This window comes from Mastacembelus armatus, chromosome 24 (assembly GCF_900324485.2).
Source record: "Mastacembelus armatus chromosome 24, fMasArm1.2, whole genome shotgun sequence".
Classification (NCBI taxonomy): domain Eukaryota; kingdom Metazoa; phylum Chordata; class Actinopteri; order Synbranchiformes; family Mastacembelidae; genus Mastacembelus; species Mastacembelus armatus.
This window is the reverse complement of record NC_046656.1, coordinates 16,231,824-16,251,190: the sequence shown is the minus strand read 5'-3', so window position 1 is coordinate 16,251,190 and position 19,367 is coordinate 16,231,824. Positions and strand designations below refer to the sequence as shown.

At 39.7% G+C, this 19,367-nt stretch overlaps 1 protein-coding gene across 9 annotated transcripts in view; it reads right to left on the bottom strand.

The window, feature by feature from the left end:
- Window positions 1–19,367, bottom strand: part of ryr3 (ryanodine receptor 3) — an 84,728-nt gene that overhangs the window by 12,761 nt on the left and 52,600 nt on the right. For 5 of the 9 annotated variants that reach the window (XM_026319540.2, XM_026319543.2, XM_026319542.2 and 2 more), the window contains 41 exons: window positions 18,816–18,951; window positions 18,213–18,396; window positions 17,091–17,190; window positions 16,581–16,701; window positions 15,936–16,105; window positions 14,918–15,138; window positions 14,397–14,487; window positions 13,964–14,104; window positions 13,192–13,355; window positions 12,881–12,959; window positions 12,611–12,700; window positions 11,864–12,007; window positions 11,237–11,299; window positions 11,011–11,086; window positions 10,765–10,891; window positions 10,452–10,567; window positions 10,276–10,343; window positions 10,061–10,182; window positions 9,773–9,822; window positions 9,628–9,688; window positions 9,271–9,509; window positions 9,054–9,135; window positions 8,101–8,231; window positions 7,904–8,022; window positions 7,192–7,390; window positions 6,980–7,074; window positions 6,594–6,739; window positions 6,398–6,485; window positions 6,192–6,284; window positions 5,855–6,022; window positions 5,481–5,540; window positions 5,256–5,390; window positions 4,186–4,298; window positions 2,949–3,045; window positions 1,827–1,939; window positions 1,445–1,496; window positions 1,294–1,350; window positions 1,096–1,195; window positions 741–820; window positions 412–488; window positions 244–317 (listed from right to left, as the gene is read on the bottom strand). In XM_026319540.2, coding sequence (XP_026175325.1) covers window positions 244–317; window positions 412–488; window positions 741–820; window positions 1,096–1,195; window positions 1,294–1,350; window positions 1,445–1,496; window positions 1,827–1,939; window positions 2,949–3,045; window positions 4,186–4,298; window positions 5,256–5,390; window positions 5,481–5,540; window positions 5,855–6,022; window positions 6,192–6,284; window positions 6,398–6,485; window positions 6,594–6,739; window positions 6,980–7,074; window positions 7,192–7,390; window positions 7,904–8,022; window positions 8,101–8,231; window positions 9,054–9,135; window positions 9,271–9,509; window positions 9,628–9,688; window positions 9,773–9,822; window positions 10,061–10,182; window positions 10,276–10,343; window positions 10,452–10,567; window positions 10,765–10,891; window positions 11,011–11,086; window positions 11,237–11,299; window positions 11,864–12,007; window positions 12,611–12,700; window positions 12,881–12,959; window positions 13,192–13,355; window positions 13,964–14,104; window positions 14,397–14,487; window positions 14,918–15,138; window positions 15,936–16,105; window positions 16,581–16,701; window positions 17,091–17,190; window positions 18,213–18,396; window positions 18,816–18,951 — 4,642 coding nt within the window. The remainder of the gene's footprint in view (window positions 1–243; window positions 318–411; window positions 489–740; window positions 821–1,095; window positions 1,196–1,293; window positions 1,351–1,444; window positions 1,497–1,826; window positions 1,940–2,948; window positions 3,046–4,185; window positions 4,299–5,255; window positions 5,391–5,480; window positions 5,541–5,854; window positions 6,023–6,191; window positions 6,285–6,397; window positions 6,486–6,593; window positions 6,740–6,979; window positions 7,075–7,191; window positions 7,391–7,903; window positions 8,023–8,100; window positions 8,232–9,053; window positions 9,136–9,270; window positions 9,510–9,627; window positions 9,689–9,772; window positions 9,823–10,060; window positions 10,183–10,275; window positions 10,344–10,451; window positions 10,568–10,764; window positions 10,892–11,010; window positions 11,087–11,236; window positions 11,300–11,863; window positions 12,008–12,610; window positions 12,701–12,880; window positions 12,960–13,191; window positions 13,356–13,963; window positions 14,105–14,396; window positions 14,488–14,917; window positions 15,139–15,935; window positions 16,106–16,580; window positions 16,702–17,090; window positions 17,191–18,212; window positions 18,397–18,815; window positions 18,952–19,367) is intronic. The other 4 variants (XM_026319541.2, XM_026319547.2, XM_026319544.2 and 1 more) reach the window with 1 other exon arrangement.

Here is a 19,367-nt window from a genome sequence, read left to right as displayed (position 1 = left end):
TGATAGCAAGGCTTTTGATAGTTTCATTTAGAGAAATGACTAAATAGGAACAAACAGTGGTGTTAACAGTTGTCATGGTCCAGCATTAGCTTGGTGAAGGGAACGGGGTAGAATCCTTTGTTGATGTGCAATCAAGAGTACATCAGGCGCTTCAATAAAAACATGGGGCTTAGAAGTCTAAAGAGAAGGAAAAGAAGAGGCAGAATATCAATGGAGCATCCAGGAAGACATGTCTTCACTTACTTGAACCTTCCTCTGTCACCATGCCAAGTCCTTCTGCTTTGTTCTGTCTCTCAAATGCATTCAGGTCCAGGACACTAGGGGAGAGAAACTTATAAGTCAAATACAACAATTGATGACTGGGAAGAGAAAAGAGTTGTTCCTGCAGCATAGATAGAAGTAACACGATACCTGCAAGACTGCATCAGTCCTGAGAGACTCTTGAAAAAGCTTGCATCTCTTTTTTCTTTCAGGTAATCGAGCATTTTCTGGGATAAAAGAACCAAAACATTTTTTTAAAATACTCGTCACGGCCACATGTGCCTGGGAGCATTGGAATTATTTATACTATAATTATACTAAAATATATGGAATGGGTGAAAGATGAAAGAATTAATTATTGTACATAGACTTATGTAGACTCTGAGCATAGAATTACACAATGCACAGAATACATGTTAAGTGTGGAAACAACATAACAAAAGAAACAGATGCTCAGTATTTCAGCTGTAAATTCTGACCTGCTGAACTTGCACGTTGCCTCCATTTAGGATAGAGATTCCCAGTTTAAGTGTGCAGGTCACCATAGGGCCCAGACGACCTGAAGGCAAAAAAGAGTAAACTGATGAGTGTATTTCTGCAAACATTCAGTGTGTTCATGTGTTTATCATAGACAGGTCTGATGCAGTCAGATTTATATGACTAGCTGATACTTTAAGTGCCTGTTAAAGAAGCAGGAAGTTACAGGGTCAGTTCCTTTGAAGTGCCCTAAAAATGTTGAGCACTGGACTTAAAACTCCCACATTGATTGGTATAATAATGCTTTGCACAAGAGTGTAAATTAGCTATGTGCACGAACAATCAGATCACTGTTACTTTTACTGGCGCTGATCATCTGTAGCACCATCTCTGCAGCCCCACGGGCATGAAGCCTCGCCTGCTGATACAAGATCTTCTGCTTTTCCATCTCCTTTTCCTGAAAACCAACACACAGGTGCGCAGCCAGCGTAATTCACTAGAGAGACATTTTCTACGTCCGACAGCCATTCACAGCCGAAAGGCGAACAAGAGTACCTCAAATGTCTTTTCTTTTCCTTCCTCCTCTTCTTCCTCCTCATCCTCTGCACAGCTCTGAGAACACAAAGGTCAACACCCATGTGACTCAACTCACAATAGAGAGTTTTACCAGAAATGTATGTCAAATAAAAATTTAAAAATCCACTACCTTTGCCATCATGTCTGCATATGCAATATACAAAGGATCTTCTTCCAAGTAACTGAAACAGAGTAAAGGCAAAACACACTGCATGACTGTGGTTACTGTAAAAATTAGGCAATATAAATGAATGATTGCACATTATTTTTCTATGTTAAGCATTGATAATAAACTCAACCATTTCAGTTACCATTACCACTTACAAATATCAATACAGAATATGGCAGTCATATACTGTAATAATTTATTTATCATTATTTATTCATTTGTTAAAAGTAATATATTACAATACATCCCCATAAATGTATACTTCATTTTCCACAATAGAGTAAGAAACTAAAATGCATGCTCACTGGTGACTGATTCTCCTCTTCAGTGACTGAACACTCACCTTCTCTCTGTCAGAGCGTTGTGGCTGAAGTGAAGGATGAGTTGGTGAAGAGGGTCAGGCTGGATCTCAGCCACCTCCTCTTCCTCCTCCTCAACAATCTTCATGGGGGTTTTCTGCAGGAGACATGAACAGTTACCCTGAGTCTTATCTGTTTACTATTCATCCCACTACAGCCTCAATTCATCAGCATTTTCTTCATAAATTCACTGATGTGTGTCTATTGACACATTTAAAAAAAAAACAAAAAAACACTGAAACGAGTCATTAGCATGACTAGCATGAGCGTGCAGATGAGCGTGTCCTGGTGATCCATGGAGAGGACAGGACGACGACGTTAAGCGTGGCTGATGACCAGTATGGAACCCAGTTACCAAACACATGCATGTTAGAACAGATGCAAACAGATGCAAGCAGTAAGCCATTTGATGATGACTATGAACATGAAGAATGATCCTGAGTTAAGGAGCCTGACAAATAGAGACTATCACAACTACACAAATCTCTGTAGAATAAAACTGATGATAAAAATAATCTTGTTGCTCAGATACGCAGTGAATCTGAGCTACTGTATCTAAAGCTGCACTTTAACTTTGACTCCCCTTTACTGCCTTAATTATTTGCTGCACATCTGCATTCAAAGCTCTAATATGAAATGTGATCTTCACATGACTATGCAAGCATGCCACCAACGTCATGGGCACAGAACGTACTGTAACGTCACCTTCACACTCACTACAGACTTACAGAGTACAGCAAAAAGACAACTGATGGACTGGATCCAGATCTGACAGCCAAACAGCTAGTGACAGTGTCCTAATGAAAGTCCCTCCTTACCACTGCTGTCAGAAAGGCATAGCCTGCTTTTCTAGAGCTGTGAGCGCTGGAGAGGGCCCTGTGTCTCCTGAGTTGGTCATGCAGCCTCTGACCCCTGATGGATCTCTGTCTGAAGGATTTTGCACGCCTAGAGCGGGGGCCCCTGGGTGCTTTGGGTGAAGTCCCCGCCCGGGTTCGCTCCCAAGGCTCGACGGGCACAGTGCTAAAGAAGCATTCTGCAGACAGGACTGGCAGAGGTGTGCCAACGCAGGGCACATGGGACGAGGGCAAGATGAGCCCAGTACTTACTGCCAGATCCTGAACTAGTTTCTCCTCAAAGGAGTACTCCTCTGCCTCTATCCAAAGTCTCTGATAGGCCGGGATGAAGAGGTTGATAGCACGATGCCTGGGGAAGGGGGAGGTGAGGGAAGGTGGGGAGGAATGGAGGGGAGTGGGGAGGGAGGTACAGTGGCATTAGGGTAGGTTCTGGTGAGTTTTTGGAGGAGACAGGAAGGAGAGATGTAGGGGGGAGGAAGGGGTTACAGAAGGTGCATTTCAGGCAGGGTGGTGATTGGTCAATGTGGGACCCACTGGCTCTTCTGACTGGTCATATTTTTGTCTGAAACAACCACAGATACTTCCACCAGGTTGTCAAATTCATTAGAGGAGCATGCACACTTTAGAGGGATTATGCAGTTTTTCATCACATCAGTGGATCTGAGAAAACCCCTTTTTTCCAATAATTCCATTCACATTTAATGCAAAGATGAAAGCTGCACATATGTGCTGTAAAACTGCCCAAACCAAAGTGATGAAAAACAAATCTATAAATCATCTTAATAGAAGGTAGCAAAATGACATTAAACAACCTTGTTCTTATATCTAACCAAGCATAAGGTTTCTAAGTCAGTTAGCTAACTTATCAAAGTCTAGACTGTATTTAAGAGCCGATTCCTTCTTCTTTCCTTTCTTTCTTCCTTCGCTCTGGGTTCACTTGAAATGAAACTGAACTCTGCTGCTTGCAGTGCTTCCACTTTCCAAATTGTTTGTTTCAGTGAATTCTTGATTCTAGCTGACCAATCAGAATCAACAGTGCTAAAACAATTGGTTGCTAGGCAGAGATCTGTCCACAGCCTGGTGGATGAAGGAGAGGTTGAACAGATGAAGCATTCGCCCCGTAGTTTCACTTTACCGTCAGCAGGGAGAACAGGCGGTCAAAGCTGGAAGCTTTGAACGCCCTTTCCAGCCAAACCTCCCGATAGCCATTCAGGAAGTAATTATTATTTTTGTATCTGAGGGAGGATGAAGTAGTGTTATGCAAGAAAACAACACAGAGGAGAGAATGTCATTAGGGAGGTGATGAGGAGTTTACATGGTCATACAATCTAGAAAAAAAATGCCCTGTCCCCCATGACTACTTGTGGTTGTTATGTACAGTTAGACTGAGACAAAACAATGTCTTAATTGGGTTGTTTAAATAGTACATGTCAATATTTAAATATTGACATTGTATATCAGTGACTCCCAAAAAAACATAAGGATTCACCTGGGTAGGTTATAAAGTGGAGCCATACGGAAACAAGCCACCACAGCACGCTTACGCTGTTTGGACAGCAGCTTCTGCCACACACACTTCTTATTCCTCAGAGGCTGCTCCACCTGAGGGACGAGGAAAATGTTGGAAACACGAGTGAAAGTGAAGTTACATTGAGGATGCAATGTGTAGCGCTTCACCTAAAAAACACCTCGTAGATTGTGATAATGCACAAAACATCAGTGTGGTATTATTTTAAACATCAATGTGGTATTATTTTAAACATCAGTGTGGTATTATTTTAAACATCAATGTGATATTATATTAAACATCAATGTGGTATTATATTAAACATCAGTGTGGTATTATATTAAACATCAGTGTGGTATTATTTTAAACATCAATGTGGTATTATTTTAAACATCAGTGTGGTATTATTTTAAACATCAATGTGATATTATATTAAACATCAGTGTGGTATTATATTAAACATCAGTGTGGTATTATTTTAAACATCAATGTGGTATTATTTTAAACATCAGTGTGGTATTATTTTAAACATCAATGTGGTATTATATTAAACATCAATGTGGTATTATATTAAACATCAATGTGGTATTATATTAAACATCAGTGTGGTATTATATTAAACATCAATGTGGTATTATATTAAACATCAGTGTGGTATTATATTAAACATCAGTGTGGTATTATTTTAAACATCAATGTGATATTATTTTAAAGGAGAACCTGAAACTAATTATTCTTTTCATTACTGAGGAATCTGTTTGATCCTGTCCTCTTTGAACTTAAATGATTACTCAATTAACTGATTATCGATAAATCAATTCAAATAATTTAAGCAAAAACAGAAAATCTGGTTTCAGGTTCTTTAATGTGTTTTCTAAATCTTTTATGACAGAATGTTAATCTTGGGGATTAACACTGTTGGTTACTGTTAATACAGTGTCACTGCTCTAGATGTCTATGATCAAACTTAAAGTAACCAAATCTCTGCAGTTTTGGGTTTTCTTTTTCACAGTAGATGTTTATTTAAGTGGTGGTGGAATCTGTGTTTGAACCTGCTCCAGGTGGAAGACTGCAGCAGAGATGCTCTGCACTCGGTCCACTGTGTGGTCTGGGTCACCCTTTTCCTCGCTCTTCACCACCACATCCTTGTATAAGTTCAGCTGCCACTGAACTGCTGGGTCATCAGACTAAATCATAGTAGAAATCGAAGAAGCATTATACCGAACACTGGGAAAGTGAATTACTACTTTTCTCCTCTATACTAAACATCATCTTACCTTGTCCTGGAGATGGAGATTCTGACGCAAGTGGTCTTTCACCTCATCATCCGTGTCTTTCTATGAAGGGCAATTGAATTTATGACATGGGGAAAAAAAAAAAAACACAATGCAGTGTTATTACACTATTGTTCTATATAAACAATTACATGAAAAATGTATATGAAAGATATCATACAATACACAGTATAGGAATTTTTGATAGAAGAGAGTTAAGAGAGTTACACTCTTCTAATGATTAACTTAGGTTGATATGAGAAAATATACTTTAACAAGAAAAAATAGTACATACATTGTATGTGTTGGACGTCTTACATAGAAAACCTGAAAGTAAATTACAAATACATCTACCAGGTCATATTTTATCAGCTCACCAGACTGTAACGGATCTTGGCCAGAGAGATGAGCTCCTGGTCTCCTGGGGTGCACATGTTAAGGCCGATGGGTAACATCTTCTTCAGGGCAGCAACGATTAAAGAGGTCTGGATGGAGTAGTACTCGCCTCGTCTGCGCTTGTGTTTCCTCTCCTGGTCCCCACCTGACTACAGAAATATAACAGATGTTTTTAAGATGATAATGGACGTCCATGGCTCAGTGGAATAAGATATCAAGCTCTGGATACACAGAATACACTTATTTCAGGATCATTATATTGGATTAATTGATGTTTTTTGTAATTTTATTAATGTCAGTATTAACTTGTATGTTTACCTTGGACATTTTCGTCTTGCCTTCACCAGTTAGGAAGCCCAAATTGTTGATCTCATTCTGAACCACAAAGTTTTGCTCCTCACGCTTAAAGTTCTGCATTCAGACAACAATAAAGAGGTTATCCAGAAAATACTTCCCCAAGACCAATATCCTACTATCGACCATCACATTGTGAAATGAATAATGGACTAAATGGTGAAACTGACATGTGACTTGCACCAGAGGATAAAGATCTCAGCCACCATCCTGAAGAGCTCAGTGGAGTGTGCATCTGGCTCCTTCAGCCACCTAGACCTGGAGCGGACAAAAAAAAAAGGTATTATATGAGGAAATACATTTTAGGAACACTTTACCATCTTTAAATCACTGAACTGATTCTAGCTAAGTGATTATGTATTGTACCTGTTGTTGTCCACATAACGGATGAGCATAGGGTAGAAAGCATAGAGATCCCTGCAGAGCACAGCGAACTCATCCAGAATGAGCAGCTCAGCCTCCTGGTTGTCGCCTTTACTGTCGGCCTTCAGCAGCTCCTCTTCAGCCACAACCTACATTTGCACATCAACACCTTGTCATGTTCATACATGACCCCTTTCAACCTCAGGGTGACAATCCCATCTCTGCATCTGACATCCTGACCAGCTTTAACCTCAGTATGTGATGTCTCCACTGACTACTACCAACTCCATATGCTGTATATATCACTGTTTTTTAGCTAATGATGGAGTGATCAAAAATCTATTTTAACCACTGAGCAGTGGATATGATGTGCTGCTGTAAGCTCTCACCTTCACTGTCTTCTTCTTCAGTTTATCCAGCGTGGGCAGGAAGTGGCTTCTCAACAGATCTGCTCCAGCTTTGCAAATGATTGGCTGAGAGTAGACTGACACAGAAAACAAAATACATTCTGAGAGACTGATACCTAAAAAGCCATTTTGGAGCAATGGGAACCATGTCATTTAACAATTAAAATCACAACAGCCGTGAGCCTGTCATCTACCTGCAATCCTCTTCATCCAGGGTGCATCATCAATGCCCAGGTTGTTATTGAGGATCCTGAGGATGTTTCCCAGGATGATGCTGAGGTGTTCAGAGGTCACCATAGTGCAGCATTGTGCACCTGGAGCTGAGTTCTCAGGACCTTTCTCCCACCAGTAGGATAGATAGTTGCACAGCATGGGAAGGATCACCTCAATGACCTGCAGGACAGAAGCTGAAGCTTAAATGTCTGGATATAAATTACATTTTACTTGAAGAGAACAAGTTCACAGAGGAGTGTTGTGTCTCGCCAGTGATACATTCACAATTGACGTCTACATTTTAAAGGGTTCATTTTGTCTCTAAACTGTTTAACGCTGTATGAAAGACTGAATGAAGGTTATCACTGCATGTTCATCATTTTGACTGAAGTTTAAACTAATATTTTGCACTCAATTTGTTTTTTTGACATGAAAGTACTTACAAATAAATGAACTGCTCAAAGGGGTTCTCTGTTGGCTTAGTATCGCATTTACATAGGGCCACTTGTGACAGTCATCATAAAAAATTTTATTATCTGATTATCTGACTGATTATCTGACAGTTTCTCCTATAGATCAAGCCCTAAATCACTAGATCCCATATGTCTACGATACAAATCAGCAGCACATACAGTAGTGGCCATTTTTGTGAGAATCAACTCCACATTTAAAGATCCCATCATCCATTCAGACCTGTGGCATGTCACTGTAGCGAGCTCCGGACTCTGAGACATCATTGACATCTTTCAGCAGCTTGTCAAGACGAGGCATCTCTGGACACATCTCTTCCACCGTGTCAGGCATGCTTAGGACTAGAAGAGGAAAAGATTTATATGTAGTTAGACACCATCTGGACAATGACAAAATTAAAGGAAAGATCAGACACTCACTGGCTCTCTCTCGAGGGCTCTTGGTGTTAAAGACAGAGAGTGGGTTGTGGGCGTTCAGGTGGGGTTCCAGGAATGCCACAGGCATGGCTCCCACCAGGGTTGCAAGACTCTCGCCCAGAGCGGGCAGGTGCCTGAAAGTCAACATGGAAATTCAATGTATGAAGAAATATGCACATTAAACAGTCATTGTTGAAACAAAAGACAAAGCCAGTCTTCAAATATTTCCTTTGGAATGAGTGCTGTAACGCCAGGTGTGGGCAAGGAGACATTTTGGGGTTAGTTTAAGAGCAGTCTTCAATACTCAGTCTCAGTCTATTCACAGAGCTCCATACAGTGTCAGGGATAATTTAGACAAGACAGCAAGGTCAGGATGAGGTCAAACTATTCCACTAGTTATTTTACAGCTTAAATCAACTCAAGGTGGGAAACTTGTTTCAGCATTTGTCGTGGTTTCATGGCTGACTAAGTGCCAGTCAGAATAATATTGTGGTGCAAATGAAGGACATTTCACAGCAGTCTGTTTCTGTTGTGTCCTCTCCCCCGGCCCACAAACTCTTTTTTCTAATTCATTTTCATAACATACAATCATTACCTTGTCTGGCCAAAGTCCAAACCTCTGTGTCCATTTCAAAGGAGATACTGTTTCAGAAGTATGACATACATATCCTGGTCGGCTTTTTACTCAAGTACAGCAAGTACAGGTGTTACTTTGAACCATCCCATAAGTCATGAAGACAAGTTAGATGAAAAAGATCAGCAGCCAGGTTCCAATTAACAGTGACGTACATGATATAGTTTATGCATTGCTACTTCACCCTACCTTGATAATAATTCTCACAAAGCATATATACATTATACTGAGAATTCATTATCTAAACTTAATAACAAAAAGTATTATCAAGTACACGATACTGCTAATATGTAGTACAAATGGTAACTGGTAACACTTCTACCTTTCCACAAAGATGTTTTTTCCGGTTCCCAGAGAGTAGAGACATGTCAAGATTCGGTAGCAGGACAGCTGCACATCATTCACTGAATCAAAAACAAAACGGAGAATACAACTACAATTTTTGTAGTGTTTGCACAAGGATGCAGATGTTTTATCTATGATATAAAGTAAATTTGAATATAGGTTAACAAAAAAAGAAGGTTGAGCTACAAACTCACTGAACAGGTCCACTCCAAATTCATGTGTCTTGATATGTTCAAACAGGGCAGTGAGAATGGGCAGTAGTGCCACAGTCACATAGTGAATGCTCTGGCTGACACTCTTCATCTGGGCACGGGACTGCATGAATTTCCCCAGTTTCAGCATCTCCAGCAGCTTGTCCAGGTCCTCGGCTGCGTTTTCGAAGAACGTTTTAAACCCAGCTTTGACCAGCTCCGAGCCAGATTTCATCACTGTTCTGAGAAAGGGATGCCAGACAAGGGTTAGCCTCCATGCAAAACATTCATTTTCATTTGTAAAGTGTTGTTCAGTGGACATGTAATAAAACGGTTTGAGCAATAGTGACTTTTCCTTACCTGGTGTCAAGTGAGTGAGTGAGGATATACAGGCAGTTCACCATCATTGCTGAGTCACTTCCTGAGAGAGAGACATTTAGTGTAGATGCACACAAAGACTCAAAGATGCACACAAACCTTCAGACAGAGGCAATGCCAACCTTACCAAAAAGAGAAATCCTGTGTCTGACAAGAGCTGCCAGCTTACAGAACAGGCTGGAAAAGATAGAAGGTAGAAACAGAAATAAATAAAAAGCTCCAGGGAGAAGAAAAGAGAGTTAAAAGAAAGAAAGATACGAGCATGGGAATAATAAAAGATTTGATGAAGTATGAAATAGGATTTTTTTTCTAAACTCTTTTCACTGAGATAGGAGTGAGGACATTATGAGCAGCAGGAGAACCCTCTGACAAGCAAAGCCTGAGAGATAATGCCTTGCTATAATATATTGAGCACCTAGTGACCATCTCCTTCTCTTTGTTGGAGGCACAGCCACAGCTGCTCAGGTTCTTGCTGGGTGTGGACAGGAAGTACAGACAGTGGTTCTTAAAGGTTTGATCAATGAGCGGAAGCAACACCTGTAGATGAGAAATGCAGCTGTGAGACTAAAAACCCCAAGTAAAGTAAAAATCATCCATATTTCTGTGGTTCATTTCCAATGACTTTCAGACCTTGGCAAAAAACTTAATTTCCTGGTCATGAGGTGATTTGTCTGTCTTCCCGCTGGTGGCCATAGCCTCTGGATTAACAGCAAAGTTGAGCAGCAAGGTCAGTGTCATGCCAGAGTTCTGAATCAATGTGCAGGACCTTGATCAGTGTGCCTCTGCTTAAAATGTCACACACTCACCAAGGTGAGCAATGAACTCCTGGGCAGAATCAACACATTTTAGCAGCCTCTTTAGAAACTTGAATGCAAAGCGCTTCTCCATGGATGATGAGTCCTGCTCCATGTCCTTCAAACCTCTGAGACAAAAGGACCACAAATGACATTTTCTTCACATTACTGGGTGACAGGTTGATATTGTGAATGAACAGTGATTAAAAATGTATCAAGCACATATTTAAGACTTTTAAAACAGCTTTGTGTTGCTACACTATAAAGTACAGCACTACTCTTATTTCTACTGTATAATAAAGAACAAACAGGTGTGAATGGATACCTTGTGATAGCATAGCCACTGATCTGTAGAAACTTGAAAAGCTCCTGGGCCTTCTCTCTATCTCTGTATTTCTCTTTAGCAGTCAGGGTGTCATAGGGAACTAACAGCGGGTGGGTCCCTCCTCCTGCTAGGTCAACCCAAATTGAAAATGATTACATACACGTTTTAGCCATCCAAATAACAACAGCTCCAATGATTCACTCTCTTTTTATAATTCTCACATTTTTAAATTCTATATTTGCACACCTTTGCTAAGGAGTTCACTTTTCTTCTTCTTGGCCCAGATGTTGTGGTAGTTTTCTGCCACCACCTCCACCATGTTCTGCACAAACAGAAAATGCAAGTTTAATCACATCTGCACACTTTCATGCTGCTTTTGTGTTATAGACACAGAAACTGCCATGCACAGCAGGGTATTCCTGAGATTATAGCATATGTACCAGCAATCATTAGGAGTCAAATGACAACCAACCTGTAACTCTCTAGACAATGTGACATTATGTAGATCTATTGGAGCAGGACTGAATCCATTAACCTACAAAGTCCAAAAGACACAGTCTAAGAACAGAAATACAACATTTCTCAGACACACTCACAGAAGGTGATCGGTGACAAAACAATTTAAATACAGCAGCAAACATATTGTGTCAGTAATAAACATGACTGTATTGTTTCAGAACTGAACATTATACATCAATTATTGAGGCAAACATATTTTCCCAGAGACCTTTGAGTCTGTGATGCTAAAACAAACACTATCCACTGCTGAGCAGCTTCTTCTCAGTCCCAAACAAATGATGCTTTTCATGATATGATAAATTGAGATGTTAAAGAGCTGCCAGTTTTGCTACAGGCAAATATCTTAAAGGGAGTGGTCCTGCCATTTAACTTGTTTCTAAATGATCTAAACACAGTGGGACAGCACCACAGCTAATGCTAATTAAGACAGAGCACAAAGACAGCCTTAAATAAACAGAAGCTTGTGTATTGTCTCAGTGAGACAGTAAATAAACACTACAAAGAAAACATTTTTTGACACTACAGTCCAATTGTGGAGAAATGTGTTATCACAATGAATAGATATACATCAGGGTGTTACCTGAGACTCTGAGACCTTTCGCTGTTTTTCACTCTCTCGCTGCTGGAACATGGCTTCTCCCTCCTTGGTCCTCTCAATGTTCCAGCCCATGGCCAACATGCTCTTCAAAGACTCCCTCACTGGCCAGCGGTATGTTTCTCTCTCCTTCATATTAAACAGAAACACATCTGACAGTCACTTTTTGGCCTGACACCAGCAAGACAACATGTCTGATGTGGAAATAACACAGCAACATTTTCCAAGGCATGTTAATGTCTATGCTAGCTTCCTATTTTTTCTATTTCCTATCAGAGGAGGGACAGTGAATACATTGGTAAAATGATGCTTAGGTTAGAGCTGCCAGGAAGGAGGCCTAGAGGAAGACCAAAGAGGAGGTTCTTGGATGTAGTGAAGGAGGACATGAGGATAGTTGGTGTGGGTGAGGAGGATACAGAGGATAGGGTTAAATGGAGGCAGATGATTCGCTGTGGCGACCCCTGAAGGGAGCAGCCGAAAGAAAAAGGAGAAAGAAGAAGCTTCCTATTGAAATGTTACTTTATTTAAATAAACTGTCTGTGGCATGATCAATAACATCAAATATGTATTGTTTTACATACATACTGACACACACACACACACATATACATATATACACACACACGCATATATATATATATATATACATACACACATACATACATACACACAGATATATATATGGTGACTACTCCCCTAGAAACAACTGTGTGTGCAGCAGTGTGGATGTACCTTCTCACTCAGAGATTTGTATGGTTTCAGCAGTGAATGGGTTTTGGCTGTCTCATCCAAACTGTCTCCATGTTTCCAGCCTGCTGACACCTGCAACAACAGCTCTTTACAGCTCATGCAGTATGATTACAGCAAAAATCAGCAGGTTAAATAGAAACAGAACTGCCACTGGATCAGAGAATACAAGTACAAGTTGTTATATTGCAGCATTTTATAACAAATCTCTACTGTACATAAGGTACGTCCAAAATCAGGATTAGTGAGACTAACCTTCTCTGAGGACCACTTGTCATGGGAATGCTCTGCATATCTGTTCGCAATATACTCAAGTTTTTCAGGAAGGGATATACTGAAATGTAAAGGTAATGATTCAATATTTATTGTCATTTCAAAGCATTTTTACTAATTTTTACCTGAGCAGGTAAAAGCTGTGTACACTGTTACTGCACCAGGACAAGAAATGACTAAATGAAAAGCTGATGTTGACATATGAAACTTAGATGTTTAGATTATTTTCAGTGGTGTGCCTTTTAATTTTCTCAACTCCACAAAGTAAGTAAATGCAAATTCAGACCACGTACTTGGCAGTATTGATGGGTTTGGGGTCAAAGTTGCCCTGTGCATCCATAGATGCCTGTTTCTCTAGGGTTGCTCCAAGACTGGCATCCACAAAGTCAGGAGGCAGGGCTCCAGCAATGGCACACAGGCATGACTTGGCCATTTTGAAAAGTTCAGCATCATACTTCTACAGAAGAGACAGAAACAGCAAAAGGGAGGGTTACAAACTCATTCTCTCATCAGATACTCTACTGTTTTTCTGAGAACATGTCTGCTCAGATTATTAGATGGATAGACCGAGAACAGCAAAGCCAGGAGAAAAAAAAAAAAAGAGGGAAAATGAAAAAGATAAAGCTGGAAAAATCTGCACCAAGTGATGGCCTGTCTCAGACTGATGAAAGATTCATCTATTTTGGCTTCGCCTCAGTTGTTCACAAGAAATTCAAGAGCTTTCACTTCAGTACCTCTGACTAACAAGAACTGTTCTCTCAGGAGATTCACACTCAAGTGTTGAAAACTCCAGAAAACAGAATGTAAAAAAGCAGCTGCAAACTGAGGCAGGCTTTATAAGGAGAAACTCCACTAGACTACTAAACATTTTGAAAGAAAAAAAAAATACTGTCTCCTGACACTTAAAATGTATTCTCAAAGATGTTAAGTCAGTGAGAGGAAAAACAGATGCAGAAAATACAGAAAGGCATACCAGCTTTCCAAAAAGTTAAATAATGTCTCGGTCCTTGCAAATACTGTCAACCTGTGTTACCAAATATTCCATACAATGGTTTGTCATTGTACCTTCTGAGAAAGGGAGTCAAAGATTCCCCAAAAGAGTTTCTTAGTGAGGAGAAGCTCTTCCTCAGAGGCTGTACCAAAGGTGCCCATACCAGACGGCAGGCAGTAGTACTTCCAATTCTGCTCATAGTGGTTGGTCAGCAGCTAGAGTCGAGAGATACAAGACAACCAAAGAGTTCATGTTAAATTGTTTTTAACATGCTTGGATCAAATGATGAGACGGTGCTAATTTCAAAAGGGAAACACACAAGGTTTAAAGCTTAACAGCACAGAATTACCTATATACTGGATATTACATCTATACAAAGCAAGTAAAGGTTTTAGGGATCATATGGTGTTCAACACATAGGAAGGGTTAAAGATAAGGAGCTGTGAAATACTGGAATACAGTGTTCTTATCTCATAACTTGTGCAACTAATAAATCCAGCGTCTTACTCGGAGAGGGATCTTGCAGTATTCGGTTAACATGGGAACATCGAACACCAGCCGTCTGAGCAGCTGCTGCATCATGGAGGGGCGCAGATGTCTGTTAAACAGGTGAGATTAGATTAAATTAGAGGAGATAACTAGGAAAGTCAGGTGTTACAGCAGTAAGCCAAATCAAATACAATAAAAAGTAGAGTTTCAAAAGTAAAATACATTGTTTAAACATAAAAATACAGAGCAAATACAGAAGAAACTCATAAATAGATAACATGAAAACACAATAGAAAAATGATTAATGAATGCAGATTTGAACAAAGTAACAATACAATGTAATGCACAATATCTGAAACCGTTTCAACTGTGCTATTAAACCAGGTTGAGCACCAGAAGAGAAATGTACACAAATACCCACTGTCAAGAATAACCAAGGTGAAAAGAACAAGAAAAACTAATATTGATCTATTGCACTTAAAATAATTGTTTCCTGTAGCTGTGGTGAACACACCAACATGACTCTGAACAGATCTTACTTGCAGATAGCCAGCAGGCAGTCTTCAATAGCGTCCCTCTGGGCTTTGGTCAGAGAGCGGCCTTTGGACAGCCGGTAGATGGTCTGCAGCGTGGAGTCGATCAGCTGTGTGTGGTGCTCTGTGCTGGCAAAGAGAGCGGCACAGCGGGTCAGCAGAGGCAGCAGGGCTGAGCCGATGTACCTGTTCATGGCCAATGCTGTCTCAGTGGTGCTCAATGCCTCCTGTGGGACAGAGAACACATGTAGCAGAAAGATGGCGAGGCACTGTGCAGGCTCCAAGTATCAAGATTCATTTCATCTATCCTTTATTTGGTCAGGCCTCATTGAGAGCCAACATCTCTTCTTGGAATTAATGAATGAATGTAGTGAAGTTAATGAACATAGATTTCTGGAACCAATAAAAAATATTATGTGGTTCATTGATAGAAAAAAAAGTAAAAGGAAAGTGATTTTGGGTGACAGGTGACAGTTGTGGTAATAAAAGTTTTCTCTAAGATCATGAAAAATAATGTTGTCTGTCTTTTCTTTGACAGATCCACGATACAATTACTGCACCACTGTCACTGCGACTGTGATCCCATCTGATGCATTTACTTGATAATCTAGTTTCAAACTCATTTGGATAAAATTTTATTTGAATGCTCATGGTGCTGCAGTAAAGTCTGATATCAAGTACAAGTACAAGACAATTATGACGACAGTCTGAGGAGGATCAGCTGAAGCTTAATATTTCTAATCAGATAATTTTATAAAGGATTATTTTAATGCTTTCGCAAACCTGCAGGCAATCACAACCAGGCTTTGTTCTGATTGAATGAGTAATCAGTTGGCTGAGATTATCTGCCTCTGCTACACATCTGATGATCAGCTAGTGTTTTTCCTTTGTGCAATTACAGAGTAAAAAGGCAAATGGGCTCTTGAGAACACAGGTGATTGATTTAGTATCTAGTGAGTAACAAAAAAAAGGTTAGAAGGTAAAACCTTGGTAGGAACGTGCAGTGAAAGTTATTTAGTCTAACCGTGTCCAGAGAGGCCGAGGCTCGGAGGTCAGGCAGGAAGCCAACCTCCAACATCTGGAGTAGGAAGCTCTGGTCCTCAATGCCATACACTCGGTCCAGGAAAAGCACCATGGGGGCCTTGTGGTCCGGACAGAAACAGGCTGACATGTCAGGTTCTGTCACTGTCCCATCTGAAGGTTAAACACATTTTAGAGAAAAAATATTCAAGATATGCCATTACCATTTTCTTTGGGATCAATAAAGTATCTATCTATCTACCATAAATATTATGTTCTATTTTTTTTTTTTTTTTTAATACAAGCAGGACAGTAGGCAGAGATGCCTGACAGTAGAATATAGTCTTTAACATTGATACAGCTGCTAAACCCTCAGGGTTGAGATGTTTTTCAAAGTACCCAGACAGCAAATGATTTCAATTGCCTTGATATGGCAACATGACTTTCATACAAGGCAGTAGACAGTAGTTCTTTCCCCCTAGACAGTAAAGTAATGTGGTGTGTTAGCCCGTCAGTCCTAAGGCAGTCTGAACATTTTCAAACTAATTTAGCTCTACCTATCCTAGCTTCACTCATTTTTTTATTTTAACCATCAACAACTGATTTCAAGTAGCAAGCAAATAAACAACAGCCTCCGAGACCAACGTACCTTTGTTAACCATAGGCATTTTGAGGGGTATGCTGATGATGCCCACCAGGTCTGTAGTGGGAACCAGAGAACGCAGGATGGCCCTGATACGCAGCGCCTCACCTTTACCTGCATTGATTAGCTGTAAGACACAAAAAACACTGAAGCCTTAGAAGTTCATTCAGGTGCGGAGGCCTTTATCATAAAGAGAAGCTCGGCACATGCTGAAAATACATTTACAAAGCCAATGCTGAGAGAAATCGTTGAATGTTTAGGAAAATATATTATAAAATTATACATAAAAGTAAAGCAACCACAGGATGACTGCTAGAAATTGAAAATTTATCCAGTTATTTGTATTGAAAAACAAACTTTCAGCAAAGTCTGGTTCTCTCTACATTATATGTTTACCTATTACAGTGGGTGAACAAAGACTATCATTAAAATGATCTATGACTAAAGTTTACACTACCAGCTATGCTCTCCATACTATAGGTTATAGTTCTTTCAGGTTGTTGTCAAGAGCCTCACATGCATCTCAGGAGCGCAGCGACCCAGTAGGTCAATCAGGGCTGAGTAGAAGGACATGATGGCGTAGCCCATGTGAATAATTTCTTCTTCCTCACTAGACCTGGGACACAGACACAGATCTATCAATGCAATGAACATTTTTATTGAATAGTGAAAACCTTATTGGCAGTTGCACAGTCATGAACCATAACAATATAGATTCTATATGGTAGTTTGAGGATCAAATAGGCAATAGAGTAGTACTAGATCATTAGTTTTATGAGCATTTAAAAGGATATTTTGGCACAATACATAATTACCTTACAGACCATGTTACCTATGCTGTTTTTGACCCACCTCTCAACCCCTCTCTCTTCTTAAAGCAATAATTAACTTTTGCCATTTAAATGCAAAAGTGTATTACAGCCTTTGCATACTAATGTGTGCAGGTAGACACCAATGCTTTATACACACGGGCCACACACTCACTCAATGCCAACACTGCACCATTCTTTTCTATTAACCCTCCAAATTGCATTTGTGTGATGTCTTTAAGTTAACTGTGTTTTGATATGCAATTAAAATGCCTCAAATTCAGTATTCAAGACGTAGGCGAATGGCTACGTGTCATTGTTCTAAAATGAGCAGGAATATTTTATGAGATCATAAGGCACAAGCTTAAATAAGATTACACAAAAAAAACTGGAAACACACACCACCTGGGCATTCTTTTAAGAAAAGTTGATTTTCAAACTCAATAAAAAAAGATGGTTGTTATATGTGTTGTTAAAGCAAAACACTTCAAAAACACTATTCATTGGTTAATTCAGTAAAGCAATTCAATCAAATTGCACATTCAAACAAAGCAATAAACCCCTTTTGTTTACAGATACTTTGTCAAGCTTGTAAAAGGAGTAAAACTATCACCTCTCACTAATGTTAATGAACAATATCAAAATCATGCTGATAAGGGTCCATTTCAAATTGAAAGGAAATACACTGTAAATCTAATTAAATGTAACAATTACAGCATAAAAACACTGATAATGGGAGACCAACTGTTTGAATCACTCACTGGCTCTTTAGTGTCTAATGTAGCCCTGACAGGAACAAGGGTATTTTAACAGTGGTGTTGATTCGTACCCACTAGTGACTCCAGCGGAGGTCTTGGGCAGGTCCAAGGCGGGATCCTCAGAGATCTTGATGGCCTCCTTCATGGCAGCCAGCAGACCTTGGCCTCCCTCTCCCCTCAGGGCAGGACCGAAACACTCTGGACGCCTGATCAGCAGCTTCACCACCACATTTGCGTTTTCCTCCACACTCTCACCTGATATTCAAGCACAGTAGGCAAACAAACAGACATTTAGAATCCTAAAATCATCACCCTGTTATTTATTTGTTGATCTTAATTATCACTTATTGAGCTTGAAATTGTGATACAATCACAATTTGTTTATGTTAAATGTTTTTTTGCAATACAAACACTTTGTTTCCCTAAGGATTAATAAACAGGTTGAACATATTTCTTGTTCAAAGCACTTGCAAGATCGTATACATAGATCATTATATATAAGTTTATATAAGCTTTTGGTCTTCTTCACATTTTCATACAGCTGATACCTGTTAAAGCATACTGCCAACACCTGCTGTTAATGTTCTCAATGACACATGTAGAATATGTGAATAAGTACAGTAACATTACTCTACAGTATTTACTTCAAGCACTGATTATCAAGGTCAACTTACCATTGCAGAAGACAACAAATCTCAGAAAGGACAGGTAACGCTCCCCCTCTGTGGGGTTCCAGCCGAGGTCTGGGTAACCCTTAGCAACCAGCATGGCACAACTCTGAAGACCACAACCTGCCAGGTATGTCACCACCTATCACATAAATACACATGGATATTTTAATATATTAATTGTAAGCTCTGCATTTGAGACTGTCAGTGTCCATCAACCTAAAAGCCTAAAAGCATTTGCTGAGTTTGCTTCTTCAACTGGAACAAAATTGTACTTCATGACATGAGATTTCTATTTACCTTACACCAGCAGAGAGGAGTTCTAATAAGAAATCATGTCAGATCTTAACGCTAAATAATCTGCAGATCATTTTGCAGTTTTGACAGTTTTATTTTGCCAGAACATACTCAACATAACGTGGGCAAATCAATCATATGACACATTCATATGCTAGAAAAACTAAACTTTACACTGACAGGTGGTCTAATCAGCCTAAAACCACTTGTTGCAGTCCTGTATGGCTGAGCTATATAGCTAAACAGACTGTAATTTCTCTT